Source organism: Phalacrocorax carbo, chromosome 7 (genome assembly GCF_963921805.1).
Source record: "Phalacrocorax carbo chromosome 7, bPhaCar2.1, whole genome shotgun sequence".
NCBI lineage: Eukaryota > Metazoa > Chordata > Aves > Suliformes > Phalacrocoracidae > Phalacrocorax > Phalacrocorax carbo.
In genome coordinates this window covers 27,618,735-27,644,750 of record NC_087519.1, presented here as the reverse complement: position 1 = coordinate 27,644,750, position 26,016 = coordinate 27,618,735, and the positions used below count along the sequence as shown (strand labels likewise).

Below are 26,016 nucleotides of genomic sequence, written 5' to 3'. Positions count from 1 at the left end.
CAGTAATACTATCTGGAACCATAAAACCCTGGGGCTTTCTGTAAATCTAATTTCCAATAGAAGTGTTAGGACCTGAGCACACTGACTTAAAGTCACTGGATGCCTGTCAGTCTGTTCAGTGTCACTGCCGCTGCTCACGCCTGCAATTTCAAATGCAATTGTTTCTTTTCCCTTGCACAATAGTCAAAACCTCTTTTAGAAAAAGTGGTTCCATAGAAAGAACATTGCTCTGCTTCAGGGGCAGATCTTTTGCCTATTGCGGACCTTATAGTACTTGGGGACCTTTCTTTCACAGCTGTGGCACAACTGGAAATGCAGTTTTTGGGGTGCTTTTTTCCCCCCACAGGAGGTCTGGGCTTCCCGCATCAGTTTGGACAGAATTTTAACCACAAAGCACAAAAAGCTTTACTGACTTATTCTTTATACACACAGGAAATACAAGTTTTAGCCACAGAAATGTTAGCATTACTTCATTTAGAGTATTACATCCAAAGCACAAGAAGTGTTACAGAGGATACGAATATTCTGGTTGACTTTACATGGTTTTACTGTTCATTTTGCTACTACCACACTGCACAGGAATGAGAGTCACTAGCGAATCCCTCTGTCTCTGTATTGCCGTTATCCAGGGAAAGTAAGGAAGAGCATGCCTGTGACTTTGTCTCCAGCATGTAAGGTGTGTGGTGCAGGCCAACAGCCTTTTCCTATGTGACAAAACGTCAGTGGTTGTACGCACTAGAACAAATTCACCTGTCATGGAAGTCTGGAAATACCAATGTTGCTACATCAGCTGTGAATTTAATCAGCAGAGAGAGGACCTGGCCACTATGCTATAACAACACAGAGTTGAAATACATTACTTTCATGTGGTCACATAGCCAGAATTGGGTGGCAAAACCACAATTCATTTAATGGAAGAATCCACAATCTCCTGATAATCTTGCCTTCCTAAATTGTTCCAGGACAGTTTATAACATGCAAGGAAAAAAACACTAACCAGAATAACCACTCCCCCAACAAGATCATAAGCACCTGGGAAGATCCGCAGCACAACGAGCTGCAGGACCATGGCGATGACTATCTCCAGGTGCTGTACGGTGCTGACTAAAGCAGGGTGGAACTTGCTTAGGGCGTAGTAGACCCCCAGGAAGGCCGCTGTGGAGCACAGGCAGATGGCAAGGAGATAGCTCCAGGTTTCTCCATCCAGTGGGACAATCGGCTCTTGAAGTAGGAACATGGTGGACGCTCCCCATACCGTTCCTGTCCAACTGAAGGTGAACAGTGCCGTCCACATGCTGATGTTATCTTTGATTGACCTATAGACTATCATTGAGAGAGCAGTGGTCAAACCTGCCATGACAGTCATGGTATAGCCAAAAGCTTCCTTCCAGGTGCTCAGCAAGGAGTTTTCCTCCTTGACAATATTGGGGACCATGACCAGACAAACACCAAACACGCTGCCGACTACAGTAATTACGTCTATGTATGCCATTCCTTCATCTACAAGTAAAAAAGCCAAAATGGCACTGAACACTGTAGTGGTAGCCCTCCACATAATGGTCCCGTTGCTGGGCGGAACTATAGAGAAGGAGGTATAAGCACAGGTAATAGAGATAACATTGCAGACTCCATAGAAGAAAAGCCGGAGTCTGTAGCCTTTGGGGCCAAAGGGAGGCTCATGGTAATAACACACAACAGTAATGGACAGCACCTGTAAGACTGAACGGATGAAAATTAACTCTAGGGATGGCACTTTGGAACGATCAGAAATTAATCTTGTAATTAGAGCCACACATCCGTGAGCCACAGCAGATCCGAAAAGGACTACCCACGTTTTCCTCGATTGCAGTATATTTCCCTCAGGAAGATGCTGGGATTGCCCGGTCTCATCAGGTTTTGGAAGCTGTGCTGGCTGAAGCGTGGTGTCTATTGTACCAAAAAAGGTCCTTTTTCTCTTTTTGCCATCATTCAGTAGTCTTTTCTTAGGATTATCCTCCATAAATACTCCAGCATCTTCATTAGCATCCTCATATCCCTCTTCTCCTGGCTGGGGATAATGAGAAGTATATTTCACCGTTACTGTGTTGGGATGAATTTTCACTCGCTTTTTGACTGGGTATTTTTGGGAAGATGTATCCATTTCCTAAGATAAATGCCCTGGGTGTAAGAAAAAAAAATGGAGAAGCACCGTTATTTTAATTTAATGAATAGCGAGAAGTTCATTAGTATGTAAATGCCGTTAGTGTTTACAAGCTATTTTTGTCAACCAAGTCCAACCACTAGTAGATTGTTCTTGGGTTTGCTTTTATTTCACAGTGAGTTACTGCTAAATACCATTGATAGTCAAGCCATTTGGATCTCCTTAAAAGCCAACCATGGATCTTCATTCTAGTCACAAGTTTTTGAAAATTACATCTATTCTCATTATGTACAGTACCTATAATGCGTTCTATTGTATTCTTATTCTAATGATAAAGTTCTTGTGCTAAGTTTTTTGGAGACTAAATACCCTGTAATTATGAATTATACTTATTGTTAATTGCTTGCTAATGATACAAGACTACAGAAGAAATCTGCCTGGAGGAGATGATCGCCTCATTTCTAAACTGACAGAGAACAACACAGGCATAGTCGGCATAGTTAGCATATGAATAAACAACACATTTTTGAACAATACTTTGACAATACTTTGAACAATACTTTGACAGCGTTAAAAACTCCTTCTTCTTTTCACACCCTTTTATCTCCAGTGGTTGATTTTGCAACAGTTTGTTCTTCAAATATGATTATTTTTTTTTAATGGGGAAAATTTAGACGGGCTGATCCAGACTACGAACCAGACCTTCCAATGGCAGACATTTAAAAACCACAGCAACAAAACCACCACCCTCCTGTCTCCTCTTGGAGGTCCATTTCACACTACACGGGTGGCATGAGCTCTCTGCTCGGTGCCTCTGATTTGTGCACGCCACTGTGACACGTGCAGCAACATGCGTGGCACTGTGTGTGTCACAGCGGTGACATCAGCCTCCCAAAACCAGCAAGTGATCCCTTCGTGCACCTGGCCTTCTCCAGCACAAACACCGCTTGTCTCCGCTGTCACAGGTGCGTGCAGCCCACCCACAGGGAGCCCACCTGTGGCCATAATTCCCTCCAGCTCTCCGCTGAGCCTGCCATTGCTGTCCCCAGGCCCAGTGTGACAGCACTGGGTCAGTTTAATTCAGGCATGGGGGAAGTCACTGAGATTACTTTGTTTCTTCAGCACCCTCTGCCATCTGTGCAAAGAGCCCTTCCAAATGATGTGGTAGCAGGAGGAATGCCACCTTCATTGCCCCCTATTTGCCCTGGCACATAAACACATGCAGACCTTACCTGCAACCGAGAGATTTAATCCCAAGCCAGAAGGGGAAAACACCTCTTGGTCACCTACATCTTTGTCTGGGTGTCTAAACAGAAACAGCAGATGCTCTTAGATATCAAATAGGAAAGGTTACAATCAGCTCAGCACACAGAGTACTACCCAAGGGAAGCATGAAACATTCTGCTCGTTTTTCAAAATTGAAATATTGAGAAGCATGTCTTTGAGGCCACTCTCCTTGGGAACTGGCAACCCCGGTGCATCATGATGAAAAAACACCACCGCAAAACCCAAAAAACTTTAGATGGAGAGAAAGCAATCGGTGTCACCTTGCCAAAACCACCCCTTGGCCATCTCTCAGAATTACTGATGGAACTGATCCAAAGAACAAGCGGTGGTTTTCTGAGCGTAAAGGTTCCTACAGCTTAATTACAAGACAATTCACCATCCAATGGCTGCTGTCCTGCCTCCCCAGTGCTGTGGAGGAGAGGATGCCCAGGAGGACCTATCCTCCTGATCAAGTCACCCATCCCCAGGAGCCAAGCCCAGCCCTACAGGCAGCAGCAGTTTGGCCTCTGTGGTGTCCCCAGGCAACGGCTATGGACCAGCCTGCAGCCCCTGGCCTCAGGGAGGGCCAGAGCACCAGAGCAGCTGGGTCCTGAAGGTGCAAGACCACAGCCAAGCAGACAGTCGGGCTGAGCAGCACTACGGCGGTTTGTCAGGGAGACCACAGATCAAAATGCAATGCAACAGTGGGTGCAACAGCTCTTCACAAAAATACTTTAAAAATATTTTGGCCAGGTTCAGCCTTTGCATTTTTTCCATCTGTAATCTGTGACAGCCAAGCACTGCCCATGTCTCTTGGCAAAAATAACTTACATAAGAATGGGACATTCTTCCTTTTCCTCACAGGCTGAGTGTTTATGGAGCCCCCTGCTACACCCAAGCTAAGCTGTAGCCGACTTCTTGCAGGCAGGACAAATCCCTGGTAGGGATTGGGATGACTGGGAGTGGGGAAAGGGGCAGGTACAGAGTCCCAGCTCCGGAGGAAAGCAGCAGCACCAGTTTGGGCCAGCACAAGTAATCAAGGTATCCTGGCACACCACTTTACCCTGGCTCTGGCCAGCTATGTTCCCAGCCCTGAGATACCTCACCGAAGCAGAGATCAGTTGACATCAGGGAGTCTGAGTACAAGAAACACCCTTGTCCGTGTGGGAGGCCTTGTGCTCACACTTCTATTCACATTTCTGCTGCCAACCTGTTTTCAGCAGAGCTCAGCTGAAAAAACAAAGTGTACCCGGTACACCACTAAGTGGTGGAGGAGTACTCCAGAGTTCCCATCAATGCACAGTTTAAATACTGCAAGAAACCTGAGAGGAAACAGCAGAAACGCCAAGGAGAGTAAATGGACAGGGTAAGAGCTGGGTATCAGCTGCACTAGCGGGCAGTTCAAACCACCCATCAAACATTTAAAAACACCCTACCAGAAATCTACCCCAGTCTCACCAGATACTTGCACTTCTTCAGATAAGTTGTTAATTCAGATCAAGTTGTTAACACAAATACAAAATGCACTGAATGAGTCCAGGAAGGCAGTGATTTTCACAAGCACAGCTTTTCTTACCTACTGTTTTCATCATGTTACAAACTCATGGATCTGCCCTGCTGTCCCCCCATCTTAAAAACCCCAAGATCTTCTTGATTTAAGGGGCAATATATGGATCAGGAATAGAATAAGTAGGAGAAAAAGACAACAAAAGGTGCACCACAGGCATTATTATTACAGTGACAGCAGATCTAGCCTGTACAAACTCAGTCATTTCATTATGAAACAGCCAAGTATGTGCTGCAACTACTGGTTCATGAAAACAAAACCAAAATAAGCAATTCGTTACCATGCAGTGGTAACTTTATTGCTTCCTGAGTTGAAATTACATTTTGTTCCAATGAATATAGAAAAGGATATAGGAAAGAGAGAAAATGCAGTTGCAAGTTTAGTGCTGGACCTGTGTAATGTATTCAGAGATCTCTCTGGAGGAAAACAATAGCTCATGAGCACGTAGCTCAAAATGGCTGTCCTATACAGATGCCGTATTCCCTCCAGTGTACTTCAGCACTAAGAATGTTAACAGTTGGAAGGTCTGGAAAGTGGAAGGGCAGGCATGTGAGAAAGGAGAAAAGCAGGAGATGGGAAGTAATTAAAAAAAAATAACAGAAGTGCTTAAACCAAAATTTAATTTTCCATACTAAATATTGAGTGTATAACAAATGCTATGCCAAATCTCACATGGCACATTTGTTTGTACTCTTTGGTGACCTTGCTTTTCTTAACCAGCGAGAAGTTCAGTGGAGACTAAGTTTAGTGCATATCCCAAATCCATTACATTTGTCCCAGACAAGAATTTAAAATAAATGGAAATCAGCACAGCCTACACAGAAAACTTGCCACTACTCTTTCTGCTAGTGCCTTTTCTGGAGATCATGTGAAGTTTTTATTTTTCTTCATATCTGGAAACATAAAATGCTATGAAAAACAATTTGATTTTGAATTGAGTTTAATACAAGGCCAAAGATTAAGCACGTTGCTAAATTTTCAGATGATATAACAAAACAAACATCCCCAAGTCAAACAACAGCCTAGGACACTCGTTTAAATTACCAGCTTCTGGAAATCACCAAAGGGTGGACCCCATTTTCCCACAGGTGAAAAAATATTCACAATGGATTCAATAAATGTCACAAATCTTTAGTTGAATACACACCACAATTTCTTTTAAATGAAAAAACTCTCAAATACTTCCCCCTGCCAAACACTACATGTATTAGAGGTAGGCGATGCTACTTGACTACTGGAGGGTGGGAGACTGAGCTTTCCTTTCTGTGCCTGACTGGTGATTCTAACCGCCGATTTTCAATAAACTCACAGAATGATACCGTCATCTTCTGCCACATCAGTCAAAAACCAGTCAGATGACTGAAATGTTATTATGAAAGATTTGCAGATGTGGCAACTGCAGCCCTTACAAAGCAGAGAATGAGAAGTCAGCTATCCCCATGCTCCGAAAGGCAGGTCTGGCAGGAATGTTCCTTTTCCTCTTCTGGGGACAATCCCCCGAATCCTGACCAGGTTAGGCAGAGATTACCAGAGGGCTGTAAGCAATCTCTGTAGGGTAACTACAGACTAACAATCTTCCCTGAATACCATATGTACAAAAGACCCACTCCATCCCTTCAAATGTGTGCAGCTGAACTTGCACCACCCTCGTTAAGCGCTTCCTTGCACAGCACACCAACTTCTTGCAAGGCAGCTTTTTCTCTTGATTCCTTATCAGGTGCAGGAAAGTCTCCTCAATTCCTGTTTCAGCACCCTCTCCGTTAAACCACCTTAACCTTGCTGGGGTTTCTTCAGTGCTTGATAATTCAGGCAACTGCACATGCCAAGGGATCTCTGCTCTTGTGATGTCTTGACTAGCATAACATAACACGAACCTTCAAGGGGGAAGAAAAGGCAACATAAGGTGCATAGCAGGCAATTAAACGTTGGTATCACCGAAATGGCCTGCATTTCTGCTACGCTTCTGAACTATCTGATAGGGTGTATGCTGGAAAATGAGAGTACCTTTATCCATTTATTAAAAATATATGCAGAGAAACCCAACTCTCTATTAAGATTTAATGAATAATAACAGACATTTAAGAAAATGAAAGAGCAATTATACAAAAGGATTTTTTAATACTTAAGCACAAGAGCAAATATTACACGCAAACCAACAAACCGGTATCCCATGTCTTCAAATAAGTCACGACCAACAACGCTGCCCAAGGAAGACCCAGTACAGGCTCCATAGAATTAAAAAATAAACCTTATGCTTAAGTCTCACGAGTTGTCAGTACATTCCTGGTATTTTGCTACGGAAAAAAACAACCTGTGTTTGTGCTAGCTTGCTAAAGCTGCCACACGTGATTTCAGTGGGATTATACGTGACACCTTTGACTTCCCCTGCTTTCACTAACCTATGTTTTTGCTGTCCAAGGGCTCCAAATACATCCAGTTCCACGAAAAACAGTCTTCTCCCATTTCTGCATTCGTGTCTGCTGCCTGCTGTGACCACTACCTCTGCGGCTACAGTGCTTCCATTAAGTAATTTCGGAAAATAAGCCGTTTTGCCTGCAAACTTCCCATCCCAAAAACCGTAATGTGAAGAAACCCCTTTAGATTGCACTTTCAGGCATGGGGGAAAAGAATGGAGAATACATCAACACCTAAATACAGTCCCCTACAGGCATACGGAAATAGTTGGGCTAGAGAGAAGAAAGGCCTTAACTAGTATGTTAAAACGGGCTGAATCAGAGCACAAGGAGGCGAGTTCAGGATTACTAGGACAGGTACAGGTTAAAATGTATTTAAAACTCGGTATTTTTGATCTTTTCCCAACAAACTGCATAAAAGCCGGCGCGACGGTCAGCCGGTGCGCGTGAGGGGTGCGCCCAAGGGCACGGCTCGGGCAAAAACGGGGGACGGGGCTCAGGACTTTTGCAGAAAGGATGGGGCAAGTCGCGATGGCAACCCGCACGCTCGCAGCGCCACGAGAGGAGGGATCCCTCGCAGGGGCAGCACCTCCACCGAGGGGGCGGCGGGCAGGTTCGGCGCGGCCGAAAGCCGGCGGGGGAGCGGCAGCCCTGCGGGCGGCGGGCGAGGGACAGCAGCTGCTCGGGCCGCTTCCCGCCGGGCCCTTCCCTGCCGCCAGCTCTGCAGCAGCCCCTCCGCCCGCCCCGCTCCAAAACACTTACCGGTGCCGAAACACCCTCAGCGGCCGTTCCCATGCTGGCGGGCTCCCTCAGCCCGGCGGGGCCCCCTCAGCCCGGCAGCCGCATCGCTGTCACCCTGGGACCAGGCGACCCGCCGAGGCGAGGCTCCGGGAAGCCGCTCCAGTCACCTCAGGGAGCGGGGGACACACAACCCCTCCCGCCTTCTATCGCGACAGAGACCCGCCTCACCCCGTGCCCCCCCACCCCGTTTCCCGTCACCCTGACGACGCCCCGCCCCCGCAGCGCCTCACGGCTACCTTCTCCCCCCCCTCGCGGCGCGGCGCATGCGCAGCCTTTTCGCGCGAAAGACGTTTGCGGCGCCCGCGTGCCGCGGAGCGCCGCCCCGACCTCCGCCTTCCCCCCTCGGACCCCCCTGTTCCCGCCGCCAGCGGCGGCGGGCGGTCAGTGGCAGCGGGCGGGCGCCAGGGGGCGCTGGGGGTCCGGCGCGCGGCGGCGGCTGCGCCGTTGGCGGGTGGGGAAATGCCGCCAGATGGCGGTTTAGGATTGCGGCTCCGGTGAGCGCGGCCCCCGCCAGCGCCGCCGCCCCGGTCCCGGCCCGCACCCGCCCGGACCCCGCACGCTTCAGCCGCTCCGCCGGCTCCCGGGGTGCCGCCCCGGCCCGGCCCGGCCCGAGGTGAGTGGGGCGCGGGGGGGAGAGAGGGAGGGCGCTGAGGCGCCGATCCAAGATGGAGGCGCGAGGGGCGGGGGCAGCGGGGCCGGGGCCGATCGCTCGCTCGCTCGGTCTCCGCGGCGGCCGGGCCGGGAGCGGGCGCTGCCCGTGCGAGGAGAGAGGAGAAGGGGAGGGGAGGGAAGAGGAGGCGGCGCGGGGCGGGGCGGCTCCTGCCGGAGCAACGGGTCCCCCGGGCGCGGCGCTCTTCGCCGCCATCTCATTGTCCCCGCCGGGGTTTGCCGGGGGCTGCCGGGCCGAGCTCAGCGGCCTCTCCCGCCGCCGGGCCTGCGCCCCGCTCCGGGTGGCGGCGGTGGCGGTGGCGGCGGTCCCGCTGCGCGGCCCAGGGCCGCGGGGGCGGGGGGCGGCCCGGGCGGCGGCGGTGGGGGATGCTCGGGCGGAGCGGGGGTGGCGCTTCCGCCGCGCGGGGCACGGGGGTGGCGGCGGCCACGGACCCGGCCCCGACTTGGTGCCGTGGCCGCGGGGAGGGAAAGTTACGGTAGCTGCCAGGATGCCCGGTTCGGCCCGGCCCGGGGGAGGGCGGCGGGAGCGCCCGGGCCGCCCTAGCGCCGCCGGCGTCCGGGGGCGGGGAGGCACGACCCCTGGGGGGCTGGAGCCCCGGAGGTGGGGAACCCCCGGCCCGCTCCTCTTGTCATTTATCCCCGAGTTGTTATCGGGGTGCGGGGCCGCTCCCCGGCCAGCGAAGGGGAGGCGGATCCCCGCCGGGTAACGGTGGGGTGTCCCTGGGCTTTGGGGTGTCCCTGGGCTGTGGGGCGTGCTGAGCCCGGGTGGGTCGGGGCTGTGCCTGCCGGCGCTGGAGCTGGGAAGCCTGGCTCCGGCGGGAGGCCCGGTGTAGGCAATGCCCTCTGACCGGTGTTGGGCGGTGGGAAGAGGCAGAGACACCAAGCTGGGGTCCTGAGCTGTTGGACAGCAAAAATAAAGAGGGTTTTACTTGGTAGGAAGAATTTTGCCATGGGTCACAGTGATTAGGTGACTAGCCCGCACTGGGAAGCAGTGGGCAGCCGCACTGGGCTGTCAGTGCGTTCCCCAGGCGACGTGGGGAGCCTGAGTGGTTGTTGCGATGAAGCGTGACTTGGGAGGAAGACGACAGTAGTATCATCCACTAAGGGCAACTTAAAGGGCTGTGATTGCCAATATGAGTGTCAAAGAACTTGCTTTCCGGGAAGACAGTGTGACTTTAATTAAATTGAGCTGCTGTATCAACGCAGATGACTTCAGTTGCATTCTGTGCAATCTGTGGTACTTGTAGTTCTGTAGAGTTCATCTAGTATAGTAGTAGCATTTATTAAGTTATTGAGGAACAAAAGGCCTCCTCCAGATCACACCACTAATGCAACTCTTTTTAAATTGTGTCATGTGTTGGGTATGATGGATGACATTAATGTCTGGATTCAGACATCTTAAGATTTGCTTAACTTTTCCATTTTGTTACACTAGTGTTAGGGGTGGTATGGGAGAAGGATTAGACTAGGTATTCTTCTGGATCCAAAGCACTTTTGCCTTGTCTGGTGAGGTTTTTTTTGTTCATCTGTAGATATCAGGGTCATTCAATGAGCATTTCTATGGTATAATCCATCAATCCATGGAGAAATCACTGGACCACAAGGCAGTATATAGCTTGCCTGTTGAAGGGTGTCCTGACTATGGGAAGAAGTTTGTGCTTTGTGGAACTCAAGGCCAGTTTATTCTTTCTTTCTTTCTGACTCAGCTGTGATGAATTTTTGGTGGATAGCCTGAGAAAGCACACGTAGTGGGTGCAGAGGTTTTCGAAATGGCAAGTCAACCCGTAATGCGTCAGGATTTCCTGGTGAGCAGGGCTCACTCCAGGGTTATGATTAATCTGATAGGATGTCATTTTTATGGTCTGCTCAACACAGTGTTCAGCTGAAATTCTTGGTTGCTACTGCTGGTGGTTGTGCTTGTGGAGTTACAGCAGTTGGAGAGGGTACTGGAAAATGGTACTTTCCTGAAGCTCAACAAGCTGTTAGTATCAGCCATAGAGGTTTAAAGTATCTCTTCAACAAACCTCACGTTTAAGGACTGGAGCACATGGCAATTGGTAGCTTACAGCCTCTGATGGTTCCTAAAGATTTACAAATGTGCTGAAGTTGATACATTCACTATGAGAGACAGTATTTATGGCCAAGTGTCCACACACAATACGCTGTGGACAGAAGTTGTGAGGGCGGCTGAAACCCTGGTGTTAGAGCTTCATGACTAGGGTCTCCAAGCTGTTCAGCTACTGTCTCTGTCCATAGCCTGCCCTTCATATTGTGCAAATTTTTGTGACACCTACTGAAACTGCGGTGCACCTTTTGATGGTTGAGAAGGTTTGTGAACGTTGAGTGTTTGGATGTGTTGACAAAACGAGTTACTTGGGATGTTTAGAAACCCAAGTGAATTTTTTTTTTATTTGAAAGAACCCTTTCCTAAAGAAGAATACATACCTCAGGTTTGCTCTGGTGACTTTTGATTGTCTCCTTTCTTTCCCTTTGTTGAAAAAACTTGCCCTGATAGCAGGTGGCTAAACATTGACACACTAAATATCATTTTAGTAGGTGAGTGAACCTATAGAAGTGTAAGGATGCAGTGGGAGAGAAGTGCTTAATTGTGATGACTTTCTTATAAAAGTAATTTATTGTGATAAGAACACGTCTGTATTTTAACATTTGCAAATTGTTTTCTGGTAAAATCCACAAAAAACTTGACGCCCTGCTGAAAATTTGAAAGTGCCAGTTCTGTAGCCGACACAAGGCATACAGAAAGCAGCAAACTTGTCTTCTCATCCATTTAAGTTGTGTGGGTATGGTGAAGAGTAAATCTGGATGCTGTGCTATTGAATTGGGTGGCTGGCCTCTGAGAGATCTGGCCCTCCCGGTTTTGCACCTCGAAGTGCCCAAGTGTTTTGGTGAGGCTCTGGCTTCTGATGCTTGGAGGCAAAACCAGAAGGTGATACTGAAGTCTGGTGTTAAGATGAGGATGTGCCTGATCTAAATCTGATGTACTAAGCTTCATGATTTGAATTGTCAACCAAAATCTGTAAGATACTTCATGCTTTTTTAAAGTTTTGGCATTTTACTTGTGGTCACTCAAATTTTCTATGTGGTGTTCTGAAACTCTCTCATTGCAAGTTACCATATCCTCTTGCTTGCAGTGCTGCTGTGTTTCCTCATTTGGCTAAAAACAGCAGGGCCTGGAGTTGGTTTTCTTTCTCGAAAGAGAAATCCTACAAAGATTGGGTTCACCCACAGATAATTGTTTTGTTGTTTCTATCCAGGACATCTAGAGATATGCTTTATTCTTAGCAATATTTTGCTTTTCTAAACTGATTTCACTTTGTTGGTTTGGGTGTTGAATATGTGATCAGAATAGGAAGATGTATTTCTTTGTTCCTCTAGAAAATAAGGGGTAGAGAGAACATTATTATGACACTCTGTTGCAAATTTTCAGTCTGAAAATATGGAAAAGTCCACGCTAATTTTTTTTTTTTAAGATAGATACCACCTTCAGCTGGCTGAAGGAGCTGCAGAGGGGATCTCCTGGTTAGTTCTGATTTTGTAGCTACTTGCTAGTTTCTGACATGTCCTGTGGAAGGTCTGAGCGTAGGTAACGATTTCACTACCCAACAGTTTGTGTGTATAGTTCGTGAGAGAACGCCCACTGAGAAGGAACTCTGCTCCTGGTTTTGATAGTTTTGCAATGTTTCCTTATTTGCATCTCTACAGGCATTTTAGGATTTTGGAAAATGCTTTTTAATAACAACAGTATGCTATACAACAGATTCATCTCGATATCCTGTTTTGAACCATAGGTTCAATAAAAACTTGATATATTTGCTAAGTCTGCTTTCATATTGTGCAATCCCAAAGCTGCCTTAGAAATGGGCATTTTCTTCCAAAATAAGTACAAGGTGCGTCCCTGTCATCTCCTCTCCTCCCCTCCCCAAATATTAAAGTACTTGACTTTGATAATGCCAAATGCTCGTTCCATGATTAGGATGCTAGTCTTGCCCAGGGTGGATTTGCAGACTCAGAATATGCAAAAAGGCATTGGTTGCATGACGTTGGTGGGACAGGCCTCCCAGCCACAGTTGCCAGTGTTATTAGACAGAAGAGCTCGATGTGGGAGTGGATTCTGAGTTCCAGTTTCAGAGTTGATAATTTGTTGTAGAATTAAGAGCAAGAGGTTGAATTCTGAAGCCTGTCCTCCCTCAACTGAAAGGCAAGTTGTTTCAGGTCGTTCCCAAAAGTAATGTTTTACTAGAAAGCAGCATGAGGCAACATCCAGCCAATTGGGTTCCTTGCTCTGCAGAAGTTCACCAGAATACGTGCTATTTATTTTATAAATAAATCTAATGAGCCTGTATCCTGTAACTCTCCTTATAGCAGACTTGTATTATATTGGCAGGTTAGCTGAGTGCAAACAGTGTTCACAGACTGTTCAGCTCATAGGAAAAAAAAAAATATTTCTTTGTAGAGTTACATAGGGAGACACCTGTGTGTCAGAAATATTTCTAAATGTCAAATATTTTTATACAATAAAATAATAAAAATCAAAACAATCTTGTACGTGTGTTTTTATATACTAGAGGATAGCCTGTGAAGGTATGTTTTGAAAAAAAAAAATCAAATGGCAAGCTGAGAATCTGTTTCCTCTCTCCTGCATGAGGGCTTCTCTCTCCTTTTTAGGGTTAGAATCTGCAGGGACTAGGAAGATACCAATGTGTTAGTGCTTATAAGTGGAAAATAAAACTTCATTTGCAAATGGGTAATAAATTCCAGCTAAATGAGTGATAAATATGCCAGTTTTGCGTTGTTATTTTCTCAGAACTGTTCACTAGGACCACAAGAAGTTGTTCCTGCCAGTGGAATTGCACAAGATGGTTGAGCTGGTCTGCCAGACTGCCGCAGCTGAGAGCGGAATCTCTTTCTCCACAGCTGCACAGCTCTTCCCTTTCCTTTGTGCTAGTGCTGCTGCTGGCTTGACCTTTCCTTGAGCTAGTTGAATTCCCTGCCTGGCAAAACCCATCTGCTTGGAAGGAGTGTTCAATGGGCCAATTCAATTCATTCACCTGGCAAAATGAGTAAGATGTTGCTAGAGGTGGTGCCAAGGTCAGCGGCAAGAATGTTTTGGGCAAAAATGGTTCTGGAGCTCAAGGCCCTTTCTGCACTTTGGGTGGGTGATTCAGAGCGGCTCAGCTGTATGTGCTTGCCCTGGGTGGCAGTGTTCAGCTTGGAGCCCATCACTGTGTGTGTAAAGTTGGGATTCCTGTGGGGTAACTCTCTTACCTTCACTGAATTCCCTCTGACAGCTTGGCTGTCTGTAACCGATGTTGGTTCTTCTGTTCTTTGCGGCTGGTCCTGTCTGCCTTACCCTAAATAACTTGGTCTCATCTGCAAATTGTCAGCATTCACCTCCTTTTCCAGATGTAAGAACATCTCAAACAATTTGGGCCCCAGCTCATGTTCCTGTGGGTCTTCACTGGTGGCCCAACTCTATTGTCAGAAATAACTGTTTGTTTTGCTCTTTGTTTCTTCTCTTTTAACCAGATAACCCATACATGCAAGGCCTTTTATTGCCATGGCTGCTTAATTTCTTTGAGCCTTTTGTGAAGAATCTTTTTAAATGTTTATTGGAAATTAAAGCAGTCTTTATCGAGTGGAGTCAATCGGTGTGTGGTAAGGGAGATCTTCTAAAGAACTCCTGCAGGTTTGTGGAAATCGACTTTCCTGTACAAAAGTGGGGTTGATCTCCCCATCTAAATGCTGTCATATGTTTAGCTGTCTATTGATCTTCTAGAATAGTTTCTACCAAGTTAGGCTCACTAGACTACCATCACAAAGTCTTAGGTGAGAGAGTAAATGCAGTTACAAATTGTGCTCAAAAGTATGCACTGCTTCAAGCAGTAGAATATTTCAAAGGCTGTTTTCTTTTGATTCACTCTTATGTGGCTTCTTTGCTGTCTAATAATTTTGGTTTTCCTGTAGCCTGACTTTAATAGGACACTGCTTGGGAGAGAGAAAAAAAGAATCTTCTAAGAAATGAATATTTTTTTTAAATTGTAGAGGAACTTATATATTTGGGGGTCTCTGTTGCCCTGAGTCAGTGGAAATTGGTCCAGGACTGACAATTATTGCTAGTGGGAATTGGAGAAAAGGATAGGGAGAAGAATAAGCACACAAAGTACAGCCGTGTGGGCCTGTTTCTGTTGGATATCGAGCTTAAATAAAAACTCCAAACAAAACAACACATTTGCAGTGATACTGTAAAACAAATAATATAGTACAAGTCACCACTACAGAGATCATCCTTCCTTACAGAGCTCAAGTTTAAGGGTCTGCCTTCCTTTGACTACTTCCAAACGGGGCTTGGCGGTCTCCAACATTTGTGTTCTGGCATACATAAAGATCTGAGAATGAAAGTTTGAGTGAAGACTGAAAACTAAAATGGTAAGGATAGTTACCAAGCGTTTTTAAAGACTCCTCTGAAAGATTGCGACATTTTGAATACTCTGCCCTTTTAGTTACTGATCATGGTCTGTTTATTCATCTCCTTTCAATTCCAGAGTTCCTGTGTTTTTCTTCAGCTCTTTGAGGCTTTTTCTGTTTTAGCACTAGCTGATTGTTCTACTCGTATTTCCATAAATCAAATAAAATTTGCCTGTAATGTCTCCTTTCTCATCCCTCTAAAAAGGGTTGATATAGTGGGTCAGAAGAAATGGCATAATTTCTGTTGGTCTGTGCGTATCTCATGCCTTCCCCAGTCACATGGGTGATTTTTTTTTCTCTTTAATATGTATCGTTTCTCTAAGCTCTATTTGGAACAGTTTCCTCTGTCAAAGTGATAAGATGGAGCTGAAATTTAGTTAATATTTCAAAATGTTGTAGGGTATTCTTGCATAGTAATTATTACGCTATTGTACAAGACACTGGATGCATTCAGAACCTGAAGAGGAGGAGGCATGCGGAACATTGTACTATTTCATTTAAAATGACCAATCCAAATTATGGCAGTGCTGTCCACTTGCTGAGGTGGAAGAGGGGACAGTAGGTTGGATGGTATCAAGAACTTGCAGTTGGGCCCTATCAAATAACCCCAAAGTTGAAGTGTAACAAGCAGAACCATCCATGTGGAAGGGAAGACTTCTTCACTCTTCACTGTTGTGAGTGGGAGAACACAGGCAGTAGGGTTAGTTGAGTTTCAGTTACAACCTGTGCTACTGGCACTGTCAGAGAAGGAATGGAAGTGAAATGCCCCACTTCTGGCATTTTTCTTAAATGTGTTAATATCATGCTGTTACACTTAGTTTCTCCCCCAAAGAAACCAAAGAAGCTGCTTGCCTTTTGCTTCACAATGGGAAGTTTTTACACACTTTCTGTTGGTGTGTGTAACTATAGAGCACCAGCATTAGGGACTGAAAGTACTGCTGCCTGCTGTCCTATGTAAATTCTTACTGCCTGAGGTGGCTACTGAATTGTGAGTTGAAATGTTTGCTGATGCCATAGCCATTAAAGCTGATCAAACAAACTTTTCCCATTGGTGTGCCTTACTTTTCTGATTTCTCATTACTGTTTATTGATGTAGAGCATGTTGGTGTCCAGGTAGAAAGTTGAGAGGGAAAAGACGAGGGCATTGGTGAGGAGTAAGAATCCAGGGAAGCAGAGTGTCATGTTCGAGGCGGGGGGCAAGGGGAGGAACTGTCAGTTGTAGCTGCCTTTATTTCCTAGACACTTTGTTTTCCCTAGGCAAATGCATTGTTACAAAACTGCTAAAACTTGAAAGCATATCCTTTTCAAAACCTTCAGAATATTTTCTTCGAGACTTCTGCTAGGACTTCGTCTGTGAGGAGCGCCAGGCCTTTTGCAAGAACGTTGTCATTTGCTAGTGTCATCCATAGCATTCATGCAGAACTTGGAGTCTCTCTCTGTATAATGCCAGGACATAACACCAGCATCTTCTGTAGTAAATTCTGAGGTATTGCTAGGGTATGTCACTCATGTAGATTATTTTATTGTGAAATACACAGCTAAGAATAACCCTTTCACATCTTACTTGCCCATAAATTTTTGGCAGTCAGCTCCTTTGTTGTCTCTCCCTCAAACAACTTCCCTGACCTAAAGTCACGCTTTGATAACACCCACATCTAGAGTTTAACTATTGTATCTGCCTCTGTCCTGGAGGTAACGTGTTGCTCCTTTGTAAGTCACGTTTGCATTCAAGCTTATGTCAAAAGATAATGACTTTCTGTGACAGTAATCACAAAAAGCATTCAGCATGTGGAACAATTGCTCTTGATTTGTAGTTCCCCAGTTCTGATCTCTTCACCTACAAGACTGGTAAATGGCAAGTAGCACCACTGTGAAACATTAAAAAGTGCCATTAGATTTATTTGTATTGTTTGAGTCCTGAGTGCCTGTGCAGGTTGGCTGTTACAGGCAGAGGCGAGCATGACACAGGGAAAAGATAACGGAACTAAGCTAGGAAGGAATGCTAGTAATTGAAGAACATGGTAATGTACAAAAACATAGGCTTGCAGCCTGCTAGAAGAAAAAAATTGCATGGTGGGCTCCCTTTGGACCAAACGAGGTGATGGGATGAACGAACCAGACCATTCCCATTGCATGCTGGTGGCAGCTAGTGGAGAAAGTATCACGCACAGTAACTACAGCGCCTGCAGCTCCGTGCTTTTCTTTGAGGTAGCATGTTTTATTAAAAAAAAAAAGCTAGCCTTTTTAATCTCTGGTCAAGCTATTGCTAATATGCTTTACATGTCAGAATCTTTCAGAGATGATTGAAAAGAAGAATGTGTGTGTCTCAGGTTAGTTTAAGAACCATTGTGTTCTTCCTGTGAGCTCCAGCATTTGAGGTTACTGGCAGACTTCCCTGAAATGGAGGCTTAAACTGACAAGACAAAAAGCTGTGGTGAAAGGGAAGAACATGTTGGTAGAAGGTTAGAAATGATCTGAATGTTGTCTTATGTTCGCCAGACTTTAACAGCAACAAAGAGGAATACTTTAAAACACAGAACAGCCTTGTTTGTATTTTTTTCTTAGCTGTAATTTCAGGCAGTTAGGGATTTAGTTGCTGAATATTCCTTTAATCCTAAAGGGGAACTTTGGTTATTACATTGTTATAGGCGGCTCAGATGAGCGTGCCTGTGGTTGAGGTGGGTATTGTTAGGCAGTTACTCAAATCTTATTTCACATAATATATGCCTCTGACAAACAAAGCATTCAGACTGGAAATTCCTGTATTAGATTTTTAGCTGCAGATTGATTATTTTTGTTGTGTTCCAACAAAAATTATTCAAATTCTTGAATATGAGATTAAGGAATTTTTTTTTTTTGGGGGGGGGGGGGGGAAGAGGCATTTTTTCCCTAAGGATTTTATTGAGAAACTCCTGCAGAGTTTTCCTGCTTTAGGGTAAAGGCATGTAGTTGACTTGTTCTGTGGCTTTAGTGTGAAAGCTGTAAGTTGTTACTTAAAAAAAAATCCACATAGGTTGACCAGTTTATAAGTGTCTGCAAAATAGTAAACAGTAGCTTGGTAGGGACTACAAGCTATGTTTTTAGAGTGGATCTGCAGTTAGCAGATTTCATTATTGTGCAGGTTTTGCATAAGAAACAGATTGCATGTGCCACAGTGAGAGCAACCTGTGGTGTATCCTTCCAACTTTGTCAAGAAGGACTGGAGTTTGACAGACATCAGTCTTTTACTGTGTAAACGCAAGCCATTCCCCCTATCTTAAGCATAACTTCCTGGGTTTGAAAACTAAGCTTCAGATTCTTTGTCTGTTGTCATTAAGTTGCTGGAAGGCAGAGCTTGCCAATTGGGTATCTTTTGTGCTATATTCATATTTCCTCCAAAGCATGCAAGTTACTGAGAACTCAAATAATGAACAAGTGTTTTTCCTAAGTTTGTTCAGGAGAGAACATCTCTTTTTGCTGAAATCTTTCAGAGCAACTTAAACACACGTCAGCATGGGAAAATTAGTAAAACTAGCGGGATATAACAATATTTTTGTGGTTGGGCAGTTTAAAATGTCAGTGGAATATGAAGTAAAAGAAAAATGTCTTTTAACCTTGCCAAAAGCTAACTGATGATGTCGAGATCAGAATTGTTATGCTTCAGAGTGCATCATAAAGGTGATCAAAAGTGTCCATGTATAGAACTTCTCGATTTTGCTACAGTACTGAAGTGGGAGGTTACTCTAGTGAGGAGCTGTTAGGTGACTTCATTTGTTGTATGGGTATCAGTGCTCTTGCTAGTGGAACCCAGTGGCTCTATTACCATCCTGCCCTTAATTCTAAATATCCTGTCGTATGTGATGAGAAAAATTGAGACAACCCTGCCTCCTCCATATTCTGTTCCTTAAAATCTTTATTCCTCACTCTCTAGCTCATCAGAATTTTCCTGTATTACCAACATAGTTTTAACCTTGCAATATGTTTTCTTGAAGACCACTACCCAAAACATTCAAGTGGTTAGTAGTGACATGTAATATCTGCTTTGCAGTCTTCTAGCGCCTGGCTTTCAAATACACTATTATTTTGTCCTATAATTATTTTCCTTTAGAAACAATAGTTTATTTTTGAAAATTTTTGAAGTTTTTACTATTTCGACATCTTTGTCTTCTAACTGGGATATGCTGTGTTGTAAAAATGTATGTTATAAATATTCTTACTGTTGAAGTTCTATTTAACAAAATAACTGGTATTGGGAAAACAGTTAAAGTGTGTTTATATCTAATTATTTCTCTTTTTTTCACTATTTTTTTTTTGTGCGTTGCCAGAATCCCTAGCAACAATACTCTAAATCCAAATTACGTTGCCTTTACAGCCACTAAGGGATATTAAAGCTGTAGTGTTCCGAGATCTCTGTCCGATCTTGTGTTTTACTGTAACAATGGATTTGTACTAGAATGGTTTTTTATTTACTTTCACCTTTGTGGTTCTGCTTGGGCTTTCTTAGTTCCTGGAAAAATACAGAACAAAAAAAATTACGAAGAGACAACTGGAGTTACTCCCTTTCTCTGTCTTGAGGGAAGGTCATTTACAATATTCTTGACAGTTGCTCGTCTAATCTCTTAATTGCTGGAAATTCCACTGCATTTCTTAAAGCAGTGGAATAAGCTGCTTATATACTTACTGCTTGGTTTTTTTCTAATGCTTCACAGAAATAATTTGCGGGAAGCTTTGATTTTTATTTGGTCATGTCCAGCTATTTGTGATGTATCTGGATGTATTTGTTATACCATTCTCCCCCTGCCCCCGATACCTTCTCTACCACAAACTGTGTGTCTTGATATTGCAGTTCTTCCAGTGTTTCCTCATAGATCTTTTCTTGTCTTCTGAGCCAGCTCACTGCTTTGTAGACTTTATCCTATTGGTTCATATCTTGAAGCCTGGAACCCGAAACTGGGCACCCTGCTTTAATGCTGAAGATTTACTAGTACTAGGTGGATTGTTCTCCGTTTATTTTGGAGAGCTCTTCACAAGACTCTGCTGTTACCCTTTTGTTTGTAGTTCGTGCAAGGCTTTGCAAGCAATCCTAGTGTTTCAGGTTCTGCATTAAGGTTCTTGGTTGTGTATCTGGTTTTGCTGTTGGTTTCTGTCACTCAGAGAAGCTTCTTCATCCTTCTCGCAAATGGAGGAATGAAAAGCAGAGTGGGAACCAGCATGGAAAACAATTGTCACTGGTGAAACATATTGATGTTTTCCCCTGTGTAAAAACAGCTTCTGCCATGTGGTTAGCATGATATACAATATAAACATTTTATTAGTTTCTTGGCTGATGATATTTGATCAAACAGGAGCTGTGGCTTTCTTACTTGCTTTTGTCTAGGAGAGTTGGGACCTTCCTTTTTGATCTTGTCGCCCGATGCAGTTGTCTGTGGTGTCATTTGATTAGCTGCAGTCTTCAATATTCATGAAGAGTAGTGAAGAAAGAGGCTGCCTTGTTTGTTCAGCATCAAGCTGTTGAAAGCATACGTGGAGCATCGGCTCCACTGCATCCTTTGATTTCAAATGCTAGTTTTTTGTTACTATAAAATGGTACAAATCTTCACGACTACTTCTAACAATCCAGAAGGAGTATTTGCTTTTTCATGTTAAAAGTATAATAGCAGCTATAAGAGGGGGAAGAAAAAAGGTGGGAAAGAAAATTAGAAAATGTATGCGAAAAAAGTGAAAAAGGGATACATTTAAGGTGAATATAGTCTCTGTTTTTTACAGTCTTCCTCTAAAATTTGTCTAAGAAACAACTCTTCCAGCACAGACTGTATTTTCAGCTTTTGTTTTTTTCAGACTGTAGCTATACTTTTCTGTTGAGCAGGGATGTTTGGAGCCTTGAAACCAATCTTCTGTTTATGACTTAATTAGCAACATTTATTTATTAACTATTTGGATCCTGGCTTCTTCAAACAACAGTATTTGTTTCCTGTTGAAGTATAATCTTCAGTGAATAACTTCAGACATAGGTCTGAATTTGTATGATACTATTTTAAGTGCATGATGATTTGAAACTTGGATTTCATTTCTTGTTTGCTTATTTTGAAGCTTGTGCCTCTTACTGTGTTTTACAGCTAATCTATCTTGGGACTGTTGATAGAGGCAGGATGAAGATTTAGCAGTGCAATGGAATTAGGTTGTGTTCTCTAGTCTTTACTGAATTTTGTTCATTTAGTAGCTTTATATTGATAAACATGCCTAGTATTTTTTAGTGCATTTTTGCTCTCAATGTTTTCCCACCTCTTTTTTTTTTTTTAGGTGACAATCACTATCACCTTTGCTGCCATCCTGTCACCCCTAAGCATCTGCTTTTGACTGATTAGCCTCTGTTCCCTCCATCCTCGTCACCGCTGCTTCTATGAGCAGTTTGGCCCCTGCTTGGAGCACAAGGTCATCTGCCTGGCCGGGCTTAGGGGGTTGTTCCAGAATAAAATAGGGGATATTGTGTGTTTCACTTAGGGGTGACAATGCTGTCTGCATTTGCCAAGTCATCAGTAGCTGCTAAGTTTGTACTGGTTTTTTTTTTTTTGGAAAGACATTGAATGAATTTTAAATTTGTTCGCAGTTGGTTTGTCAGCAGATGAACAAGTCTTTCAGTGGTGAAAAAACTAAGAGGACAGTGATTGAACAACCTTCTTTCCTCCTGTGTGCCCTCTTTTTGTTAAGCTACAGTACCCCAGCAGTGTTAGCTGTATTTTTCTGTGCCGTTTCTTTGGTTGTGGCTGTTAGTAAAGGCATGTTGAAAGACAGGTATCCCTGCTGGTTAGGGAGTAGTTGGTGGTCTAATGTATAATAATTCTGATACTGAGGTTTGTTTGGGGGTGTAGAATTAGTTGGTGTTTTGATTCTAAACTTCTGTGGCAACCGCATTTCTTGCTTTGGCACTCAAGCTAATGGAGGATGCTTTGTTCTGTAATTGAGAATTTTACTAGGTGTAACATCTTCAAATGTACCACCCAGGGAAATTAATATCCTCCACGATTTTATCACTTATTTTACCAATATATCACCCTTCTTAATAGACTGGGAATAATGTAATTATCAATCTCTTACTTTCTTTTCTAAGAGCTCTCAAATACTTAAAGAAAAAAAAAAAGTCAGCCGCGCTCTGATTTCTTAAGTTTGCACTGTATGTGTATAAGGTGCTTAAGCTTTATGTGTTTACATCAAATCCGTTCAGTCTTACGACATCTTTTGCTCTGGTTTCATGAATGTAGTGCACAATTCCACTGCCAGTTTCTCTTCTGCTCTGTTCTGTTTAGGCTTTGCAATATTTTGAAGAATCCTCATTAAAGCTCCAAAACTGTTTTCTTGCCCCTCTGTAGGAGTCTAGAGAGGTTTTCCACAGTGGCTGTATGAGAGTTCTCACTTAATAGGCTTGGTAAGATTCAGTTTAGTTTTAAGGCCAAAAAAGTTTGTGCTTTTGCGTCACAGACTCGTAGCTCTTTCTCATCTGAAATTAAAGTAAGAAATTTAAGAAAAAGAAACACTATAATAGAGCACAACAACAGCCAGTTGGAAGGAGAAGCTAAAAGGCTAAATATGGGGTGTAACAACTCGGATCAGAATTTCTTGCTTCTGACAGCAAAGAACTATATGGTTTGCTGTTAGGAGCAGGAATTTCCGCAGCTAGCTGATGAAGTGATTTACCCTTAAATCTGTCCACTGTGGTTAGGAATTGTCTTTTTGACCTTAAGGATTAATTTTCCCCTGTAACCTGGGGGCTCTGCTCAAGAAAGAGATTGCAGGTGTCAAATGTTCATTTTAGTCTTACCTTGGGCTTGTAATGACAATTATGTGTTGATTTCAGGAAACCATTTTATGTTTGCAAGTCAAATTTAATGACTTGTTGTTTTCTCTTCCATTTCCCTGTAACACAGCTTAATTTTATTCAAGTCTTCATCATTCTGGACGGTTGCAAGCAGATTAGAAATTAAATTGTACGTTAGAGAATGGTCAATAATAAACATCCTTTTAAATGTTCACATTTAAATAAAAAGAATTATCAACCCCCCTCATATTAAAAACGATACTGTAAAATGTGTTCTGGTTCCCATTTTTCTAGTGAATTAAAACCTCATTCTACTCTCTTTTTTCCTCCTTTGGCAATTGATCTGATACCTCGTTCTCCCTGTGTTTGAGTAATGTCAACAGCTACTCAAAATTACAACCTTTTCTCAAGTGTGGCTGCCAAATTGCATTTTCATGTTCAAGAAATATCTTCTGTCTTCAAAGAAAACGTGGACGCTCCTGTTACAGAAATATTAACTGTTCCATTTCTCCTCACTGGTGTTAATAAATCAGTGCTCCCTCTTATGAGGAATAATTGAAAACTTGTGGAAGAGGCTTTTGTACCCATTGGTAAGGAAATCGTGAACCTTTATTTAGCTTAAAATACAGGATTTTCTCAGCATTGCTCTCTGAATGCTGGTGAGATGTTTTAGCTTGGTGTAGGAAATTTTGATGAAACTAGTAACTGGTTCATTTTGCATTCTGTTAATCTGCCCAGTATATCTCAAGCTGGAAGATGGCTGTATTGACCGCAATTAATATCTGTGTAAAACATGGGCAAACAAGTGTTGAAGAGTTCCCTGAATTCTGACTGCAAAGGAAGGTTCAAGTCTGGGGAGTGCTCAGTGTTGGGCTTCACTAGGTTTGTTCATTCTGAGGGTTGGCATTAAATCAGGCTTTTCTTTAAAAGCTCCAGTAACCACAGGGGTTCTATCAGACAGAAATAAGCCTTTGAAAATAGCAATCTTCGATCAATTGATACTTCTGCAGTGTCTGCCTTCACCTTCTGCAGGCAAAGAAATTGTTTCAGTCTTACTACTGTGGACTGGCAACTTAATTGCACTGGTTTAATGTGAACTAGTGAATGTGGTAGAAGAGCATATGGAGGATGTACTGTTAGGAGCCTTTTTCTTGACTGAGTATCTAGTAGTTACATTAACAGGTTGAGTTGTGTTACTGTGAGGGGCTTGGGTGTTTTTGTGATCAAACTCAGGTAGAAGACTTCAATGGCAGCACTGTATGAGAGGGAAAAATGAATCTATTTTATACCAGTGCTGTGTCCTAGATATGTCATCACCTCATAGTATGAAGTCTGTAAGAAAACTAAATATGTATAGTAATGAAATGAATGCAGCCACATGTAAATTTTTAGTTATACCACTGAAGAAGTCAGATATTGTATTACAATGGCATATCGTGTCAGACCTGCTCATGATACTCCTGTCTACAAGGTTACGTCCTTACAATTCTGTTTTTGCATGGTACCTGCAAAAATAAAGTTTTAGACAGAAATCAACTTCATGCTTTTTTTATTTAAAAGGTATAAAGAAGAAGAAAATAAACAACCCCAGGCATAGAAAGCTCAAATGCAGTAAGACCTAGCAGGCAGGGGTGGGGTTTTTACTAAATGTATTGAATGGGGAATTAACTCTAAATTCTTTGGGAGCTCTATATTCACATATCCTTCATAAGCACAAACACTCCTGATTTTCAACAAAGATATGTTTTAAAGCATTGAACACCACCTTCAAGCATACAGTGAAGTCCAAATTTTGCCCTGCGGGTAGGACAGGTGCCTTCCATAGTAAACGTACATGTAGTTTTCCAGTGCTCCTGGAAAAGACCAGTAGGCCTAAAGGGGATAGTTTAAAAGGTAGTCCGTTCCATTTCTCTCCTTGGCAGTATTAAGACCAGATTTATGAACACTTTTGATAAAGAAATGTAAAAATCAGTGATGGAAATTGCTTTAAAATTACTTTTGAAGCACATGTTTCTCTTTTGTTGCCTCTTCCAACTGGTTATGGGGAGGCCAGTTGGCAATTCTAGCACATATGTTCTGCTCTGGAAGTGTCTAGAGGTTTTGGTTAGGTTGGTAATGCGTTTTGCTAGAGATTTTAGAAATGCACATTAAAGCAGCATATCCTTATTGAAAAACATTATATAGAAGGCGAGGTATGACAGAGACAGGAGAATATGGTAATAACAGTAGAACAGGACAGCCTGAGTTAAAGCATAGGAGGTGAGATTGCTCTTATCTTTCCTGCTGGTCATGGGCTGAGAATCGATTATAGTAGTGTTGGACTTGAAATATGTAATTAATGATGAAAAGAGCCACTTGCAATTTGGACTGTATTGAACATGAACTGTATAATGAAGTAGAGAGGTGAGCTCAACCACATTAAATGGGAGAACCTGACACATCTATAATATTAAAAAGCTGTCTTAGTATTAGAAAACTGCAGTGGTAGAGTACTCAGTAATTTAGTGTATTTAGCATAAAAAGATCTCAATGAGCTAATTAAAGCCATTAAAAAGATTGCAATAAAATTTGAATATTGAAAGTTTATAAAAGCTCTAAGCCGTAATTAAGGATTATATTTTAATATATAAAGTTCATTAAAGTTGAGCAAAGAAGAACCCTGCTGCAGCTCACAAGGGAAAGTGTAAAAGAAAAATCTGCTTTTAAATTCTTGTTATCGTTTCTCTATTGGATTTAGTTAAATAACTAAGAAACCTGAAACCAGAATATCCTTCTCTCATGCATAGTACAATTTGGGATATTCCCATGTCCTTGGTAAAATTGGAGAAGATATCCCTTTGCAGGTCTAATTTTATACTTCAGTTAATAGGGGATTAGAAAC

The 26,016-nt window shown here is 43.4% G+C and overlaps 2 protein-coding genes across 4 annotated transcripts in view; one reads left to right on the top strand and one right to left on the bottom strand.

Annotated features, from left to right (window-relative positions):
* Positions 1-400: 400 nt before the first annotated feature.
* SLC35G2 (solute carrier family 35 member G2) lies at positions 401-8,370 on the bottom strand. The gene is made up of 3 exons (XM_064457192.1): positions 8,150-8,370; positions 3,373-3,446; positions 401-2,157 (listed from the first exon to the last, which is right to left on the bottom strand). The coding sequence occupies exon 3, from the start codon at positions 2,138-2,140 to the stop codon at positions 905-907; it is 1,236 nt and encodes a 411-aa protein (XP_064313262.1). The 5' UTR covers positions 2,141-2,157; positions 3,373-3,446; positions 8,150-8,370; the 3' UTR covers positions 401-904.
* A 171-nt stretch (positions 8,371-8,541) lies between these two features.
* Positions 8,542-26,016, top strand: part of STAG1 (STAG1 cohesin complex component) — a 205,751-nt gene continuing 188,276 nt past the window's right edge. Inside the window, exon 1 of one of the 3 annotated variants that reach the window (XM_064457180.1) lies at positions 8,542-8,801. The gene's annotated coding sequence lies outside the window, so the exon portion shown is untranslated. The remainder of the gene's footprint in view (positions 8,802-26,016) is intronic. The other 2 variants (XM_064457181.1, XM_064457179.1) reach the window with 2 other exon arrangements.

Excerpts from the sequence above, each read along its gene's own strand:
- SLC35G2 (XM_064457192.1), bottom strand. The coding sequence starts at position 2,140 with ATGGATACATCTTCCCAAAAATACCCAGTCAAAAAGCGAGTGAAAATT.